Below are 19,706 nucleotides of genomic sequence, written 5' to 3'. Positions count from 1 at the left end.
GGTCAAATGTGCAATATAAACTAGTGTAAATATATTGGCAACTTAATCAAAAGAATTTCAAATGAAGAGATATCAACATGACTGAAAAAGTGCAATGACTGTTAAGCCATCAAGATAATATCATCCTTAAGCAAATTGATTTATGAGGAGTAGGTTATAAGAATTGACTTCAAGACACCAAAGATAAGAAAATTAAGAAGAACCTTGAGATTTTTCAAAATTATAAAATAAGTAGTAGGATATAATGATCACAGGAAGTAGCAGGTATGAAACAGTACAGTCAACATAATAAAGGAAGTGATTAATAAAACTATAGCAGTGGATGTCTCAAGACAATATAAAAATGAATGACTTTCTGGCAGAATCTGTTAAAGCTGATAAAAGAAAGTCTCAAGAATAAAATGAAACATTTACTATGAAAGAAAGAGTATAAAGAATCACAAGCATATGAAGGAACTTTCTCCATAGTGACTCAAGTAGATAAAAACTAACAGCCAAATCTTCAAATCATAGCATTTTTAAGAATAAGGAAGGAAAATTTTGGCTGATGTGTTTGTGATAAACTATACCTTAAAAGACAGATCGTCATGGTGAAAATAACTTTGAATGCTGTGGCTGCTCAACCCGAACTGATCTGAGACTAAACAACACTAACAGCAACACAAAGAGTCAGTGGATAAATCTGAAAGGATTTTCTTCCTTAATGATGTAATAAATTGTTAAAACAAGATCATTAATGTGCACAACTGGAACCATGTGGTTGGTAAGCAAGCTACTTACTACACAGCCACTTTTGCGCCTATGTATAGTTATATAATTAGATACCTATAAAGACTTATATGCATATGTATACACATATATTTACTTATAGGAGAACTTGAATTTTCTTAGTTTTTAAGTAAGTACTTCCGAAAGAACTTGCATAGAAACAGATTTCAAATCTTATGTATTATGTAACTTCCACTTGCAAAAAATGTGTAGGCAAGTATTGAATATAATACATAATTGGTTGGCACTTCTTATTCATATTTTATTCCACCAAAATACTTTTACTAAGGGAAGCTTCATGAAGAGAATCCTTCCTCACAGCTAGCAATGTGACAGAAGTTGATCCAAACATCCAACAGCAAAAATCAACAGCACTGCAAACTTAATAATAAGTGTATATAATAGCATTAATCAGTGTACTATATATAGTGATGAACGTCATGGAGAGGGTTATAGCCCAACTAATTAGGAAGAGAGTCTACTTAGATGAGATGCAGTTTGGTTTTGTGCCAGGTAGAAGCACCACTGATGCTATATTCCTGGTACGGAAATTACAGGAGAAATACCTGGCCAAAGAGAAACCCCTATACTTGGCTTTTGTTGACATGGAGAAAGCTTTGACAGGGTCCCCTGATCCCTTATCTGGTGGGCAATGCAAAAACTGACGTGGGGATTGACAAGTGGTTAATAAGAGCTGTAGAGGCCCTGTATAGGGATGCTGTTAGTAAGGTAAAGGTTGGCAATGAGTATAGTGAAGAATTCCTGGTAGAAGTAGGGATTCACTAAGGATCAGCCCTCAGCTCCCTCATATTCATCATGGTCTTCCAGGCAATAACAGGAATTCAAGACAGGTTGCCCCTGGAAGCGCCTCTATGCTGATGACCTTGCTCTCAAAGCGGAATCACTACCAGAACTAGAGAAGAAATTTCAGGTATGGAAGCAAGGTTTAGAATCAAAGGGCCTTAGAATTAATGTTGCAAAAGCCAAAGTCCTAGTAAGTAGGAAGGCGAACATATCACAAACCCTTTCAGGTAGATGACCCTGATCAATCTGTAGAAAAGGTGTAGGTAGAAATTCCAAAAAGATGCACCCAGTGTAAGCTATGGACACATAAGAGGTACAGCAACATCAAAGGAAGGTTAACTGGGAAGATAGCTCATAAAAAATATATACAATAATCCCTCAATTATCGCAGGTGTTATGTTCCAAAACATCCCACAGAAATAATTAAAATTTTAAAAAATATAAATACCTATTGGCCCCAGAAACTCAGATATACTAAGAAGTCCGTTATATAAATTTACATGTATTTGCCAGAAAAGTCTGCGATGTACTGAGTGTGCAATAGGTGAACTGCAATGTATTGAGTGCATGATAGGTGAACTGCGATATGACACGAGATTACTGTACTATCTTTATTAAATAATATTTATCTCTCACCAGATGGAGTATAGTTTTTGTAGATCTTACCATCATAGAATACACTATGTATTAATGTATATCAGTGGTTTCTAAAGTGGGCACTACTGCCCCCTTGGGGGAAGTGCAAAGATCCAGGAAGGCATTGAAGAAAAGTGGGATGATAATGGGGTGGCCAAAATGGGGTGATAGATGTAAAAAAATATATTAATTAGTTTTAAGTTTTATTAGTGAAATACAATTGTTTTGAATTTGCTGCAGAAAGTGGTCTATATTTGTGGTGGGGAGGGTGAGGAATGTGGGGAGGCTAGTAATGTGGCCTGAGTGCCAAGATGGCAGCAGCCTGAAAAAGCTTGGGAAACTACTGATATATACACACAAACACACATACAGTGGAATCATTATCTACAAACAACTTATTTCAGTAGCCTATTTATTAACCAAATTGCTTGGTACACAATTAATTGAAATACATATAAATAAGCAATTTCCAACTCTCTCTCTCTCTCTCTCTCTATATATATATATATATACATATACACACACACATACAGACACGCATGCACGCACGCACACGTGCATGCATGTGTGTTCTGAATAACAGTTTATGTGTAAGAAAGGGAGACAGAAGGTACAAAATTCAAAGAGAAAATGTGAATTAAAGAGATTAAAGAGACACAGTGAGACTATGTTGTTGTTACAATGTAGTTCCAAATCAGCATTCCAGCAATGACCATTTCTTTTATTTTACTCTTTATTTTTCATTTAGTCTGAATTGTTATTTGAGGGCGATTTGACATCTATTTCTAATAGATCAAACACCATGAAACACTTAAAAGCTTCTTCATTATATATATAGATGTAAGAGATGAATAGATGAGAGAAGGATTACATTAATAATGTTAATCACTCCTTTATGTAGTAAATATAGATCACATTTAAAGTACAGCTCACCTATAAGGTAATAGAGCATATCACAAACACACACATACACACAACACTCACCGATAAACATATAACTACAACACCTCCAATTAAACAGCATGCACACGTCATCACCACCAACAACAATTATAGTAACAACAGGATCCACACATCTAGGCTATACATACATGCATCAATACTATCACTTCTGCACAACCACCATCTATAGATATCATCCATACTGTATGCCAAACTTAAGTTTGCTTCCCAATTACAGGGTTCCTGGTTCAGTTCCACAGCATGACACCTTGGGCTGACCAAAGCCTTGTGAGTGGATTTGGTAAACAGAAACTGAAAGACGCCTGTTGTGTGTGTGTGTATCTACCACCACTTGACAACTGGTGTTTGCTTATGTCCCTGTAACTTAGCAGTTTGGCAAAAAGAGGCCAATAGAATAAGTACCAAACATAAAAAAAAACTAAGTACTGGGGTCGATTCATTTGACTAAACAATTCTTCAAGGTGGTGCCCCAGCATGGCCACAATTTAATGATTGAAAACCAACACACTTCTTGTTCCTTTCAAGGGCCCTACTTAACACATCTGAATTCACCATTTTCCATAGCACACAAAAAGATACAGGTACAACACCATTTTCTAGGCACTTGGTCTGGTACCTCTTATAATCTACACAAATGATTCAAATTTTCCTTTTCCCAATTCAGCAATGAAGTCTCGTAGTAGCAGCTTTTCTCCTTCCAGAATCTATTAACGTAAATACCAGTGACATACTGGAGATTGCTCCAAATGACTTGACATAATAACATCACTGAATTGAATCCCTTCACAGTTGAGGAGACTTGACATAGTGACATCACTGAATACAACCCCTTCACACTCTAGGAAGGGTATCATACTTGACTTGAGGGACAGCCAAGGAATGATAAGATAATGTATATTACACATCATCATAATTATTATATATTGGGATTTTCTATGTTGATATGCAAGAGAAAGCTGTTTTACAGTCCCTTGCTATCAGATACCTAAGATAAAGAGAAAACTGCCAATTTCTGTTATTGTGTATAAAATGGTTTTTGTTATTTTTATTTTGGGAAGTAAGGAAATTTCAGGTGTGGAAGCAAGGTTTAGAACCAAAGGGCCTTAGAGTCAATGTTGCAAAAACCGAAGTCCTAGTAAGTAGAAAGGCGAACACATCACAAACCCCTTCAGGTAGGTAGCCTTGCTTGATCTGTAGAAAAGGTGTAGGTAGAAACTCCATACGATGTACCCAGTTTAAGCTATAGATGCATAAGAGGTGCAGCAACATCAAAGTAAGGTTAACTGGGAAGATAGCTTTTGTGTGCGGCAGATGCACAGGGGCAATAAACACCACAGATGCTCAGAAAACTGATTCCATCACATGCCAGGGGAAGAAACTAGAAATAGTTGATAGCTTCCGTTACCTAGGTGACCAAGTCTGTAGTGGGGTTGGATGCTCGGAGAGTGTTGCCACTAGAATAAGAATAGCCTGGGCAAAGTTCAGAAAATTCCCACCTCTACTGGTGACAAAGGGCTTCTTGCTCAGAGTGAAAGGTAGATTGTATGATGCATGTGTGCAAACTGCCATGCTACATGGCAGCGAAACATGGGTCATGACTGCTGAAGACATACGTCGGCTTGAAAAAAAAATGAAGCTAGTATGATCCTGAGAGAAAAGTTGGACATAAGAAGCATTAAATGTGGTGTGCAAGAGAGACAACTATGCTGGTATGGTCATGTGCTGCGTATGGATGAGGAGAGCTGTGTGAAGAAGTGTCAATCCCTAACAGTGGAAGGAACCCGTGGTAGAGGGAGACCCAGGAAGACATGGGATGAGGTGGTGAAGCACGACCTTCAAATGTTGGGCCTCACAGAGGCAATGACGAAAGACCAAGGCCTCTGGAGATATGCTGTGATTGAGAAGACCTGGCAAATAAAGTGAGATCACAGCCGTTGCCTACACCAGTACCTTTGATTTTAAAAAGTACGTTTGAATTATTAGGCGACATTCCATGCTTGAGGAGACCTATTGAGTCAAGTAAAATCAAAATCAAATGGAATTGTAGTTGTGCCAACTGACTGGGTCATTGCCAGTGCCGACTGACTGGCTCCCCGTGCCGGTGACACATAAAAAGCACCATCCAAATGTGGTCAATGCCAATGCCGCCGACTGGCTCCCATGCTGGTGGCATGTAAAAAGCACCCACTACACTCTCGCAGTGGTTGGCATTAGGAAGGGCATCCAGCTGTAGAAACACTGCCAGATCAGATTGGAGCCTGGTGCGGCCTCCTGGCTTGACAGTCCCCAGTCAAACCGTCCAACCCATGCCAGCATGGAAAATGGACATTAAACAATGATGAGGAGGTGGCATGATGAGGTTTTTTACCCTTGGATGCCCTTCCTTTTACCAACCAATTTACATCATAGACTGGACGTCTTTTATCATACCATTGGCATTAGAGAGGTTGCTTTCTACCTACCCTGTACCAGTTTTTATTTGGAGTTACTGATCTCCTACACAGATTATCTTCCCTAAAGACTGGAGAGTCCATGTTACCACCTGCAGTCCAAGTAGTAATCAACTACAAATACAAGAGTACAGGGGAAAGTGGATATGTAATTTCCCCTATTCTACTGGTACTTAATTAACTAGCACTGGAAGATGAGAGGCCAAGGCATTCTTAGAAGAATTTAATAATATTGACTTCTAAACTAGAAATAAAGTCATAATTCTGAGCAAAAGTGCTGTGTATTACATAGAAGCTTGTACATGACTGGTCCTTATTCTCTTTAATGTCAGAAGGATGAATGGAAAATTAACCATAAAGGGATTTGAACTCAGAAGTCATATTAAACATGGCTGTGTAGTAAGAAGCTTGCTTCCCAACCACAAGGTTCCAGGTTCAGTCCCACTGCATAGCATCCTGGCCAAGTATCTTCTACTATAGCCTTGTGAGTGGATTTGGTAGACAGAAACTGAAAGAAGCCGAGCTGGCAGAAACGATAGCATGCCAGGCGAAATGCTTAGCGGTATTTCTTCTGTTTTTAAATTCTGAGTTCAAATTCCGCTGAGGTCAACTTTGCCTTTCATCCTTTCGGGGTCAATTAAATAAGTATCAGTTATGCACTGGGGAGGTTGATATAATCGACTTAATTCATTTGTCTGTCCTTGTTTGTCCCCTCTGTGTGTAGCCCCTTGTGGGCAGTAAAGAGATAAGAAACTGAAAGAAACTCATTGTATATATATGTATATGTATATATTTGTGTGTATGTGTGTGTCCCTGCCATCACTTGCTGGAGCGTTTATGTGCTGGTAACTTAGTACTTCTGCAAAAGAGACCAATAGAATAAGTACTAGGCTTACAAAGAATAAGTCCTGGAGTCAATTTGTTCGACTAAAATCGTTAAAGGTGATGTTCCAGCATGGCCGCAGTCAAATGACTGAAACAAATAAAAGAATAATTTCTCCAAAACAACAAACACAAAACTCAAATATCCAAAGACTAGAATTGAGAACTGAGTATAAATTTCTCATATAACAAGTGCAGATACCACTAGACCACAGAAGACAATGGGTAGTTTGGTGTATTAACTGTGCGACATTCTATTGTATTTGTATTTAGAATGCCAAAAACTCTCCTGGGGAGTTTTCTCCTCAGCCATATATTATGTAAATAATGTTGTTGCTTTGTTTCCATCCAAGCTATTTTTGAATCTTATTGTGTCATTCACCTAGGGCTACTCAAAAGAAAATCACAATATCAAACTACTGGAGTCCCACTAATGAATGGACATTAGTAAAAAAAATCTCTGTGATATAAACAGAGAAAATAGCTGTAGTGTTGATTGCCTTTCTCTTAAGGTCATCAGGAACTTACTGGGTTGTAGAAATGTAAAAATGTTTGGGAAGGTGAGGAGCTTTTAAGGGCTAGAGATAAAATAGCTTATTCTTTTTGTATTTGCATTAACTCATTGAGAAAGATACATCACAAACCTTTCCATTATAAATGAAATGTATTTCTTCATTTGAGGATATTCAGTACATGTAGTTTCCCTTGCATAAGTATCAATTTCTGTATCTACTTTCATTCAGTTTAATTTCATTCGTCACAAGATTTCATTTTTCATTTCATAACTATTATAATAGGAATTAACCCAAAACAAACAGTTGGCCTTTTCTTTTTCATTATAATTTTGATTTGTGTCTTATACCCCATGAAACTGAAATAATAAAATACCCATGACGTAGACAATTACCACCACATCATCATTTAAGATCCATTCTCTATGCTGGCAAGGGCTGGATAGTTCGATAGGAACTGGTGAACCAAAGGACAGCACCAAGTTTTACTGTCTACTTTGGCATGGTTATGATAGCTGGATGCCCTTCCTAACGCCAAATACTTTAAAGCAGTGAGGTCACTAAGTAACTTTAAAGAGAAGACCCTTCGACTGGGGAGGGGGTAGTATTGAGACAGCTATCTTACAATAGATACATAGCTACCTCACTTGGAAAAGGGGATGAAGGGGAGAGAAAGAGAGAGAACTTCACCCTTTCTATATTTTAGTTCTGCTACCATATTATATAATGGGTGCAGGGCATGACTGTGTAATTTTTAGAAGTCTGCTTCCCAATCACATGGTTTCCAATTCAGTCCCATTGCATGGCATCTGAGGCAAGTTTTTCTTACTATATCCCCAAGCTGGAAACTGAAAAAAAAAGCACGTGTGAGATTGTTTACATTTGTTTAAAGACAACTCAGCTGCCAATATTCCCAATCAATGAGTTGTCTGTTGGTTTTGCACCTTCGTAAAATGTGTGGACTAAGATACTCTGTACTCGATAAACAAGTAAGGGTTTGTGACATAAAAGGGCATCCGGTTATAAAACTATTTCAGCATTAAAAAGATTTTATTTATTACTATTATTATTAGCGATCCTTCAATATTGGTATCCGAATGAACATACATACATACATACATACATACATACAAGTCTTCCTGTCTCCATGCTACCGATGTTGGCCAAGGGCTGATACAGCTATGTCCCAGTATCGTTACAGGTGTTGCCGACAGAATGAAAAGATAGAAGAAAAAGCCGACCTGAGAGACAGAACAAAAGCAATAAAGAAAAGCAAGTTTGAATGTACAAACGAGCACAGGAAACATGTAGCAGAGTTTTTTAGTTTTTTTTTTTTATCGAGCGACGATGGAATGGCGCTTCTGTTTCGAATAAAACAATACACCACACATTCACATATATTTAAATGTTCACCGTATATATATATATATATATATATATGCATACACACAGCTAGATAACGGGGGGGGGGGTGCGCGCGCGCAGTTAAGGAGACGAACGAGGGAGCTCTTATGTAATCACTCAAGCGGCTAGAAATAGCAATCGAATCTCCTTCAAATTACATTCTACAGTCTTACAAATAAACATACATATTGTCTAATGTAGTCCAAGAGATGTTTGAAAAAATCACAAGACGGCCACTGTTGGAATGCCTTTGATTACAGCTCCACATGGCCAACAACAAAGGTAAACGTAAATATAAACATAATAGAAATGTCAAGAAACACAAACACACACACCGCTCCACAACCACTGCACATTGAAAGCACGGGAAAGTTTGCAGTCAGCTAGAATAACAGCTACATTTCTCCTTCAAAACACACTACAGAGAGATAGTTACAGGCGTAATGCATATGATCGGAGGTTTACTTGATCAGTTCAATCCTGGGGTTAGATAATAATAAAGTAGTAAAACAAAAGCATTCATGCAGGAAAACAATTGTCAAAAATAACATGGAATATATGAGTGTGTCCGTGTGTGTAGGGAATATATTATGACTCGACAATTGTATTTATGAGATTAAAGCATTCCAATCGTAACCATCACGTCTTTTTATTATTTTTTGTTTTTGTTTCATTGTTAATCTTGGATACACGCAAAACCCTCACGACACATTTTTTGTTTTGTCCTATACTATCCATGTTTTTCTTAATATAAACCCTTTGTGGTTAATAAAGAAATCATTATTATTATTATTATTACTATTATTATTCTCAGACAATGTATCTAGAAATACATTGTCCATGATGTCTTTAATACCATGTGATTTAAAAACAGATTTTCAAGGGCTTCCTAAGAGTGTCCATTCTGCATGTTATTTTATATATTTAGAACTATAGTATCTAATGTATCCATCTATTTCTCAGACAATGGGGTGTGATTTGAGGGGAATTTGACTGTTTTGTCTATCAGAACGACTGATCACGCAGAAAACACTTACGTTTGGTTCGTGTTATTTGATCAGTGTTTGTCGTTTGTGTAAGTTTGTTTCTAGTTAGCAAACAGTATTATAAATACGTAAATGTGTGTGTGTGTGTGTTTACATGTAGGTGCGACAGATGTATGGGCGAAAGTAAAGAATACGTACACCCGGTGTTTAGGGTTACTCTTTTACGTGTTTCAGTCATTTGACTGCGGCCATGCTGGAGCACCGCCTTTAGCCGAGCAAATCCAGAACTTATTCTTTTGTAAGCCTAGTACTTATTCTATCGGTCTCTCTTTGCCGACGTAAACACACCAGCATCGGTTGCCAAGCGATGGTTGGGGGACAAACACAGACACACAAGCACACATACACTTACACATATATACGATGTATATACATATATACGATGGACGTCTTTCAGTTTCCGTCTACCAAATCCACTCACAAGGCTTTGGTCGGCCCGAGGCTATAGTAGAAGACACTTGCCCAAAGTGCCACGCAGTGGGACTGAACCCGGAACCATGTGGTTGGTTAGCAAGCTACTTACCAAACAGCCACTCCTGCACCTATGGGTTCGGGTTAAGGTTTAAGGTTAGAGTTGGGGTTTAGTATTAGGGTTTGGGTTTTTGTTACGCCGAAAACGGGTGGTGTACGTATTCTTTACATAGGAAGTAAGTAGTTGTTGCCTTTTGTAAAAAAAAAATTTTTTGCCTCAAAAATTAATCTTTTGTTTTTTTTTCCCCTCATTTTTTGCCCAGACCTGCAATTTCGTGCCTCTTTCTCCGACGAATTTTCACTATTACACCCATTTCAGAGACAGGTGTAATTGTAAAACAAATACCTTTTAACTGTATACAAGCAGCCACTACAATCTTTGTCTCTTTCTCTCTCTCTCTCAAACAGAAGACAACGGAAAATGTTTTTGTACATGCACGTATAATTGTCTTTAGAAAGAAAAAAAAATGAAAAATCAATTAAACATGATTGCAGTGGCCAGCATGGCCTTTGTTGTAATAGCCAAAAGAAAGTACAGAACATACATTATATATAATTAGCATATGTATACACAAACGAAGACAACAAGGAATCATAGACAGCTGAAATTATAGAGAAGCAACAATTAAGACAACGAAACAGACGACATTTCTCTTAAGATATGTAACCATGTCACCACAAAAATTGGAAGCAAATGTTTTCTTCGTTCTCTTTCACATGGCATGAAAAAAGAAGCGGGATAGTGTTTAGAGCCCTCCCAAGTTTCATTTGAACATTTTTTTACTATATAATCGACTTACCAAATTGTAGTAAAATAGTTGAAATAATCAACAGTGCAAGTAACTTCCGACGCGGTGTAGCCATCTTGGATTATTTGTTTTCTTTCTCCCAAAACAGAGAGAGAGAGAGACTGACAACATAAAAGCGTGCGGAAGGATATCAAAAATAGTAAATAAGACAACCTTAACGCTCCTGCAATGTGCTAGATTAACGCACTATTTGCAAAAGTACTTTTAGATCAATCAGACATTGATTGTTGACATTTTTTATATTTTGTCTGCTTATTTGAGTATTTTTATGCTATTTAGTCTCATGTTAACTACGAAAAGCAATGCCTGCAGCCTATTTTTTGTAAATATACATTTATATTAGATATATACATATATATTAACACACGCACACACATTTAGTATGGTATCATATAGGTATATAGAGAGTTTTGCGTGCTTGTGCAGGAGATTGTATGAAGTATAACATTAACTGAGTGAAGTTAGTGCAGTCCTCGCTTAGTTGATGGTTAACGGAAAGGGAAAACATGAACATAATGATACTTCAATGGAGTGTCATTGTCCTGTTAGTGCTTGATGCAGTCGCACTTTTATAAGGCCTATAAATAGATTTGGCAGAATCGTAGAACGTCCGATAAAAATTAATCGCGGTATTTAGTTACAGCAGTTCCTTATGTTCATCCTTCCGGGATAGTTCGATAAAGTAAAATCAGATAGTAAAAGATGAATTTATAGTCCGCTAAAGGAATATCTCTCAAAGGGGATAGTATTGCTCACTGGATGGAGGCACTGGAAAATTCTATATGGGCACTGGAGACAAACGAAACTAAGGTATCAACTGAGTCACCTGCGCATTTTTTCTTCTTTTCTTTTTTTTTTTGTCTCCCCATTCAATTATAATCATCATCATCATCATTTAGCGTCTGCTTTCCATGTTGGCATGGGTTAGACGGTTTGACTGAAACTGGTAAGCTGGAGAGCTGCACCAGGTCCCAATCTGATTTGGCATGGTTTCTATGGCTGGATGCCCTTCCTAACGTCAACCGCTCCAAGAGTGTAATGGGTGCTTTTTATGTGCCACCTGCAGCAGAGTCACTTACGTGACACTGGCATCAGCCACTACAATTTCACTTGTCCAACCCATGCTAGCATGGAAAGCAGACATTAAACGAAGAATGAATATATATATATATATATATATATATATATATATATATATATATATATATATATATATATATATATATATATATAGGAGAGTGGGTTATATATCTTTAGATATACACCTAACTTTCCTACATTAAATTGGAAGAGAACTGAACGCAGAAACTCCAAACTGATCAACAACAACAAATATTTATTGTTCGGTGGAAAATAAAACAGCTTCTAATTGTCCGGTTTTAGAGTAGCCTGAAATGTAGATGTACGGTTCTTCGAGCTGGTGTCGTTATAGAGACAACTTGGTTCAACCACACTCAAATGGGAGAGCTTGCTTAGACGTCTTGCTTGGTCGCTGTCTGGCTTGGTAAGAGACAGAATCGAAGCGGGAACGCTTCGATGTTTAAACCCACGTATGCGTGGTTAAGGATTCAGCAATGGCGCCTATGCTTTTTGGCGCTAATATGACGTCACTACAATGGCTCCCCCTTGAGTGTGAAAAAATTTTGGAGGGACGTCTGAGGCGAGATGGCCATCGAAAACCACGCAGAAAATGCGGCACAAATATATATCAAAACACTCGGTTTTATCTTCACTGTAAGAGTGGGATTTATCCACTCACGCACAACAGTCAGAGCTAGCCGATTTGGATATTTAATACCAGGTAACAGGTCGAAACTGGCATCGATGCTCAACTATAGCTCTGCCACTGACCACAACCTCCCGCGTATGGACATTCCAAATTTCCTTGTGTAACCTTTTACGAACCGGATACATAGTTTTTTTTTTCTGAATGGAAGAAAAAATGTTCAATAAAAAAAAACTGAAATTGTCCAGTAAAAACACAATAAATCAAACGTAAATAGTTTTTTCCAATTTCTTGGGCCAATGCACCGTCCTGCCAAACCTAGTGACATAAGGTTCGCTAGGGTTCCTTTGCAACGACGAAGGTGGTGTAATTGTTGGTGTGTGTGATTGTGATGGTGCTGATGTTGGTGTATGCATTGGTAAAGGCGTTGACAATGTGTGTGGTGATAGTGGTGTGTGCGGCATTTGAAATACGGGCATGTCGTCCACGTGAGTTGAAGGTTTGTCAAGGTACGCTTTTTTCAGACGGTCGACAGACACAATTTCTGTACGACCATTAGCGTCGACCTTGAAAAACTTTGGAGTGCGAGAAAGCACACGATAGGGTCCTTTGTAAGGAGAAACAAGGGGTCCTTTGACAGAATCATCCCTAATAAACACATGAGACCAAGACTCAATGTCTGCTGGCACTCTAAAGGGAGGTGACTGTTGTCTGGGGCCCATAGATGGAAGATTGGAGAAATACTCTCGCAACCGAGTAACATAGGACTCTGGGTGTGGTGGTTGTGATGAGTATGGTACCACCATCGCACCTGGCAACGTCAACGTGGTGCCGTAAAGAAGCTCCGCCGTCCGGCATCCAAGGAGGACAACCGGAAGAATTTCAACCCAAAACTGCGGGTTGGGCGAGGCGCGCAAGGCGGCCTTAAGTTGTCGATGAAACCGCTCAACCATCCCATTAGAAGCGGGATGGTAGCTGGTGGTGCGTATACGATGCACCCCCAGGATTCGTGATAGGTCACGAAAAAGCGCGGCCTCAAATTGCCGGCCACGACCTGTGGTCAAACTGACCGGTACTCCGAACCTCGACACCCACCCAGAAACGAAAGCCTGGGCAACAGTCTCAGAAGTAATATCTGCTATAGGAATGGCTTCTAGCCAACGTGAGAAACGGTCAACACAAGTTAACAGGTATGAGAACCCGCGACACACTGGTAACGGTCCAACCAAATCAAGATGGACGTGACGGAAACGGGCTTCAGGAGAAGGAAATTGTCCAAGAGGGGCACGAACGTACCTATGGACCTTCGCACTCTGGCACTTCATGCAGGAGCGTGCCCAAGTGGCAATTGATCGCCGCATATTGGGCCAGAAAAACCGAGCAGTGATAAGCTTCACTGTTGCTGAGATGCCCGGATGTGACAAAGAATGAAGGGCATCAAACACAGAACGTTGATGGTTCATAGGTACTAAAGGCCTAGGAGAACCTGTGGATGTGTCACATAATATAGAGCCCTCGGATGAAGGGAGTGGAAGATAAGCAAATTTACAGTTGCTGAATTTTGACGAAGTCAAATCTAAACTTGATAAAGAAGGTTGCTCCTGCGAAATTTCCAGCAAATCAATTTCCACGGGAGTGGAAATAGAATGCACAGGAAGTCGAGAAAGAGCATCAGCTGGAATATTCTCTTTCCCTGGCACATGACGAATGTCACCTGTAAATTGTGAGATAAAATCCAGGTGACGAAAAGCACGAGGAGAGAGCTTGTCCGTTTTAGAGGACAGAGCAAAAGTGAGTGGCTTGTGATCAGTATAAATCACAAACTCTCGTCCCTCGAGTTGGTGTTGAAAATGCCGAATCGACAGATAGATCGCCAATAGCTCACGATCAAAAGTACTATACCTGCGTTCGGCAGGCTGTAATTTACAAGAAAAGAAAGCCAAAGGTTTTGTTTTATTGTCTACAGTGTGCTGCAAAACAGCACCGACCGCAGAATCGGAAGCATCCACAGATAAAGAAAGCGGAGCATCAGGAGCAGGATGTGCAAGAACAGGAACGGAGGATAACTCCTATTTCACAGACTCAAAAGCAGATAACGCCTCATCAGTAAGAGTGAGTCCAGCATCCTTCTGAGAATGGCCTTGCAGTAGCCTCGTTAAAGGAAGTAGTTTGTATGCACACCGGTCAATGAATCCCCTGTAAAAATTGACCATGCCTAAAAAATGGCGCAACTGTCGCAGAGAGGTTGGAGGTGCGATGCGTTGAATTGCATCGACTTTAGCAGGAAGAGGTTTGATCCCATTAGAATCAACCAAATGTCCCAGAAAATTCAGGGATGACTGCCCGAAAAGACACTTGTCGGGATTAATCTTCACATTGTAAGCGCGAAGACGCTGAAAAAGTTGCGACAAATGGTGGAGATGATTCTCTTCCGTATCACTAGCGATGAGTATATCATCGACATAAGCGAATACAAAATCAAGTCCACGAACGACCTCATCCATAAACCTCTGAAAAGTGCTAGTAGCATTACGCAAACCAAAACTCATAAATAGAAATTCAAAACAACCGAAAGGTGTAGTGATGGCTGTTTTAGGGATATCCTCTGGATTTACTGGTATCTGATGATAGGCCCGTACCAGATCAATCTTAGAGAAAATGGTGCATCCATGCAGGTTCGCCGAGAAATCCTGCAAATTCCTGATGGGATAGCGATCAGCTATCGTCACAGCATTTAGTCTCCGATAGTCCCCCACCGGGCGAAAATCCGAATCCCCTTTACGGGCCAAATGTAGAGGAGATGCCCATGGGCTGGTGGAGGGTCGAATGAGGCCGAGTTGAAGCATGTGCTCAAACTCGGCCTTGGCCGTCTTAAGACGATCAGGCGCTAGGCGACGTGGTCGAGAAAAAACCGGAGGACCAGTCGTCGTGATATAATGGAGGGTGGAATGTGCAGGTTTAACCGGCTTGAAAGTAATATCCACCAACTCCGGAAAAGACGCTAAAAGAGAATGAAAAGTGTCCCCAGCAGTGGCAATAAAAAATGCTGGGCTAAGAGGAGAATTGGTAGAGCTCCTTGCCGGCGTGGAAAGGGATGTTCGGTGGAAAATAAAACAGCTTCTAATTGTCCGGTTTTAGAGTAGCCTGAAATGTAGATGTACGGTTCTTCGAGCTGGTGTCGTTATAGAGACAACTTGGTTCAACCACACTCAAATGGGAGAGCTTGCTTAGACGTCTTGCTTGGTCGCTGTCTGGCTTGGTAAGAGACAGAATCGAAGCGGGAACGCTTCGATGTTTAAACCCACGCATGCGTGGTTAAAGATTCAGCAATGGCGCCTATGCTTTTTGGCGCTAATATGACGTCACTACATATATATATATATATATATATATATATATATATATATATATATACCGCCCACACACATGACAAACATACATGCGCGCCCTAACACATATATAGACGAACGCACATATATACACACACACGCACAGTGGTAGAGACACACACCTTACACAGCCCTACACACACACAGACACATACACAAACCCATATATACGAGCACGCCTACATACACGTACATACACAGCCGCATACATATGCACACGCACACACACAGGAGTGCACACACAAAATAACACACATACCTGGCACACATCCTTACGCTTTCACACACAAACGCACGCATACACACATAAACACACACATACACACACGCACACACACCTCTCACATACACAAATACACATATACACACATGCACACACCTCTCACATACACAACACACACTCACATAAACACGCATACAACTACACACACAAGGGGCATAAATGACACACGCACATGCACACACGTACGTAAGCAAACACATGCACACACACACACACAGAGGAACGCACATATACACAACATACACACACCCACACGCACACGGACACACACATACAGACACACATAAACACACACGCGCATACACACACACGCACCCGTACCTAACACTCACAATCTCACACACACACGCACTTCTACACACACACACGCACACATACACATACACACGCACACACACCTCTCACCAACACAACACACTCACACAGACACGCATACAATCACACATACATGGGCATAAACAACACATGCACATACAGAAGCAAACGCACGCACACACACGTACACAGCAACGCACATATACACAACAAACACACACGCACGCACAAAAACATACACATACACACACGCGCACGTACAAAATACACACACGCACGCACACGTACCCAACACCTACAACCCCACACACACGAACACACACATACTCAAAAACTGCCTGCTGACCTTCCACTGACCATTGTCCATAAGCACCCACTAACTATTCCTGCTACTAATTCCTTCCACTACGTCACACACACACACACCCACACAAACACACACATACACACTAACAGATAAACCACCAAACCATGCATATACACACACACACTTATATACGCAAACACACGTTCTGTTATTACACACACACTTGCAGACTCTCGCGCACGCACAGATATTCACCTCCCTTTTTCACTCTCCTGTCTTAGAAAGAACTTTTCCTCCACCATCTCCTCTACCGGTCCTTCCACACTGTAACCTCGTGGGCATCGGTGCCGATTTTCTCTTCCTCCCTTTTTCCATTCTTTGAACTTTCCGTCTTTCCGACGAAGGTCTCCGCCCGAAACGTCATACTTTCTCTCTTTCCTTTCCCGAGCGTCCAATAACACTATCCGTATCACGTCCTCACTTTGTTGTTTTTTTGTTATTGTTTTTTGTGTTTTTTTTTAACTTATATATATATATATATATATATATATATATATATATATATATATATATGCACACATATTGTTGAATGCTTGAAATAAAGAGTAGATAGACAGCTGACGACTGATGAAGGGTCCTTTCTCTGTATTTACTTGTCCTGTTTTCCATTTTTGTCTCATTGTTTACGTATTTCATGTTATTTGTACTGTTGGTGATGTCCTGCACCCATATACATATGTATGTATATATATATATATATATATGTATGTATATATATATATATATATATATATATATATATACATATATATATATATATATATATATATATATATATATATATATATATATACTATTATTTACTATTTATTATATATGTCCTTATGGCTGCCCCTAGTGTAAGATTTTGTTTATTTATGACGTTTCTTTTTTTATCTGCCCACTTTAATCCTTTCGTTATTTCTTCAAAGGTTCTTTTATCTTTCTTTATGCCAGAGTCACATCTTTCAACTTTGCACTTAATGTATTTAAATAGTCATTGATTGCGTCTTCATTTTGTTGTATTGACAAGAATTCTAATCGTTCAACCCATTTGTTTGGCTTCTGTATCAAATGGGTTTCAAAAATTCTAAATACATTTGCCAAAGATTTCTATTCAGTAGCAATGTTCATATTTTTCATTAATTCATGGCCCTTTGGTCTTGTGCTTTGGTTTTCCTTCTATTTTGTTAATAATAAAGCATGAATACAAGAAGCCTCAAACCAGAACTGAACTAGATTGCCAGTTTATAACTATGTATTGTTGTACGAGGGAACTGTAATGCAGGGAAATAAGAAACAATCTGCCTATCTTCTTGTCATCTGCTGTCAAGCTGTACTCAATCCAAAACTCGTGCCCAGCCCGTGCACATAACAATAGCAGCTGCTAGGGCCTGTCCCTATCAGCTTGCTTGCCTCATGTTCGTTCATCATGAGCACCCAAGGCAAAAGAGGATGACCCTGGTCTTCCTTCCCTCACTTCCTCTCTCACCCTTCCTGTTCTGGTCAAGCCCCTTGACTGTTGACATCACAGCCCTTTCCTTCTGGCTCATCTCATCCCCACACGCACCCCCTAATCTCAAAGAATACCTCCTCACTTTACTCCACATCAAAATCTGCCATCCACCTGGGTGGACGCCTCATACACTGTGATCTCCGTAAGGAGGGAGCCTTGTTCTCTTCCTCTCCTCCACCTTTGTCATCCGACAAAGCAACAATCCTGTAAACATCCAAGATGTGATGCAGCATTCCATCCACAGAAACGTTATTTTTGGAGTTAACAGCTGTCATTGTTCCTCTGAGATGTGCAGCGTGCCTTCAGGGGCTTGACCTACACTTCATCTCCACCTCTATGAAGACAGGCGCTCTCTCTTCCGCAGGATGCCACCATTTATACCTGAACATTGCTCTGTGTGGCATGGACTCTTCGACCAGTGGCCTGATTAGGGTGACATATTGTACCAGAATACTGCTTCCAGTGGTGAGATGTGCCCCACTATCTGCCATGGCCTGGATTGCTTGATGATGTCTTTCCATGATTCTATTTCCACTTGGCCTGTACGCTGCTCTGAAGAAGCAGTGCACATTCCACTTATCAAGCATCTCTTTCAGTGTTCTCAAATGAAATGTAGTGTTGTTGTCCAACGATATATGTGTGTGCACATACTAAAACATACACACATATACACACATAGACACCAATAAATATCCAGATCAATAAGATACAGATACATATGTATACACAGACATGTATATGTACTTGTTTTGATGAATGCAAAAAAAGGACAAAGCAAAAAACCAAGCATGCATATACACACAGATATTGTTGCTGAAACACATCTAAATATGCACACATACATAAACACAGATACACACATACACACATTCATACGTACATAAATACATCCATACTCATATGCATATTTATATGCATGCATACATACATACATACATACATACATACATACATACATACATATATACTGCTGAGACCCCCTTCAGTCATGACTGACCATGGAATTGCACCTAGAAAGTTACCCTACCAGGCACAAGTCTGGTCAAGGTTGTTTTTTTTATGGAAGACCAGCAGTCGCCCATGCATACTAGCCTCCCCTCTGCATGCCACCGGTGTTACCCAAGGGAAAGGCAAAGGCCGATACAGCTTGGCACCGATGACATTGCGGCTCATTTCTACAGCTGAGTGAACTGGAGCAACATGAAATAAAGTGTCTTGCTCAAGAACACAACATGCAGCCAGGTTCAGGATTCAAACTCACAACATCACAATTGTAAGCTCGACACTCTAACTACTGAGCCATGCGCCTTCACATATACATACATAACATTTGCATATAATAAGTAATTGATAATGAACACTTCCATCCAGTCGGCACTACAATAC

The 19,706-nt window shown here is 39.8% G+C and overlaps 2 protein-coding genes across 4 annotated transcripts in view; both read right to left on the bottom strand.

Annotated features, from left to right (window-relative positions):
* LOC106867966 (uncharacterized) overlaps positions 1-10,812 on the bottom strand; it is a 95,380-nt gene extending 84,568 nt beyond the window's left edge. For all 3 annotated transcript variants that reach the window (XM_014913080.3, XM_014913151.3, XM_089358568.1), the window contains exon 1: positions 10,737-10,812. In XM_014913080.3, the coding sequence (XP_014768566.1) occupies positions 10,737-10,800 (64 nt within the window). In that variant the 5' untranslated portion in view covers positions 10,801-10,812. The remainder of the gene's footprint in view (positions 1-10,736) is intronic.
* Positions 10,813-12,536: 1,724 nt separating this feature from the next.
* On the bottom strand, positions 12,537-18,595 carry LOC149133689 (uncharacterized). The gene is made up of 3 exons (XM_089358223.1): positions 18,451-18,595; positions 13,542-14,185; positions 12,537-12,671 (listed from the first exon to the last, which is right to left on the bottom strand). Exons 1-3 carry the CDS (start codon positions 18,593-18,595, stop codon positions 12,537-12,539), a joined length of 924 nt encoding a protein of 307 aa, XP_089214349.1.
* Between the last annotated feature and the right edge of the window lie 1,111 nt (positions 18,596-19,706).

Source organism: Octopus bimaculoides, chromosome 10 (assembly GCF_046866305.1).
Source record: "Octopus bimaculoides isolate indiv1 chromosome 10, ASM4686630v1, whole genome shotgun sequence".
In the NCBI taxonomy this organism is placed as follows: domain Eukaryota; kingdom Metazoa; phylum Mollusca; class Cephalopoda; order Octopoda; family Octopodidae; genus Octopus; species Octopus bimaculoides.
Note: the sequence above shows the minus strand (reverse complement) of the source record. Positions and strands in the feature narration are given on the sequence as shown.

Coding starts and splice junctions, on each gene's coding strand:
- LOC149133689 (XM_089358223.1), bottom strand. CDS start 18,595: ATGACAGCTGTTAACTCCAAAAATAACGTTTCTGTGGATGGAATGCTG. Junction 14,186..18,450: donor CTCCTTACGGAGATCACAGT/GTATGAGGCGTC, acceptor CACAATTTACAG/GTGACATTCGTCATGTGCCA. Junction 12,672..13,541: donor TGTCGAGGTTCGGAGTACCG/GTCAGTTTGACC, acceptor TCTTCCATTCAG/AAAAAAAAAACTATGTATCC.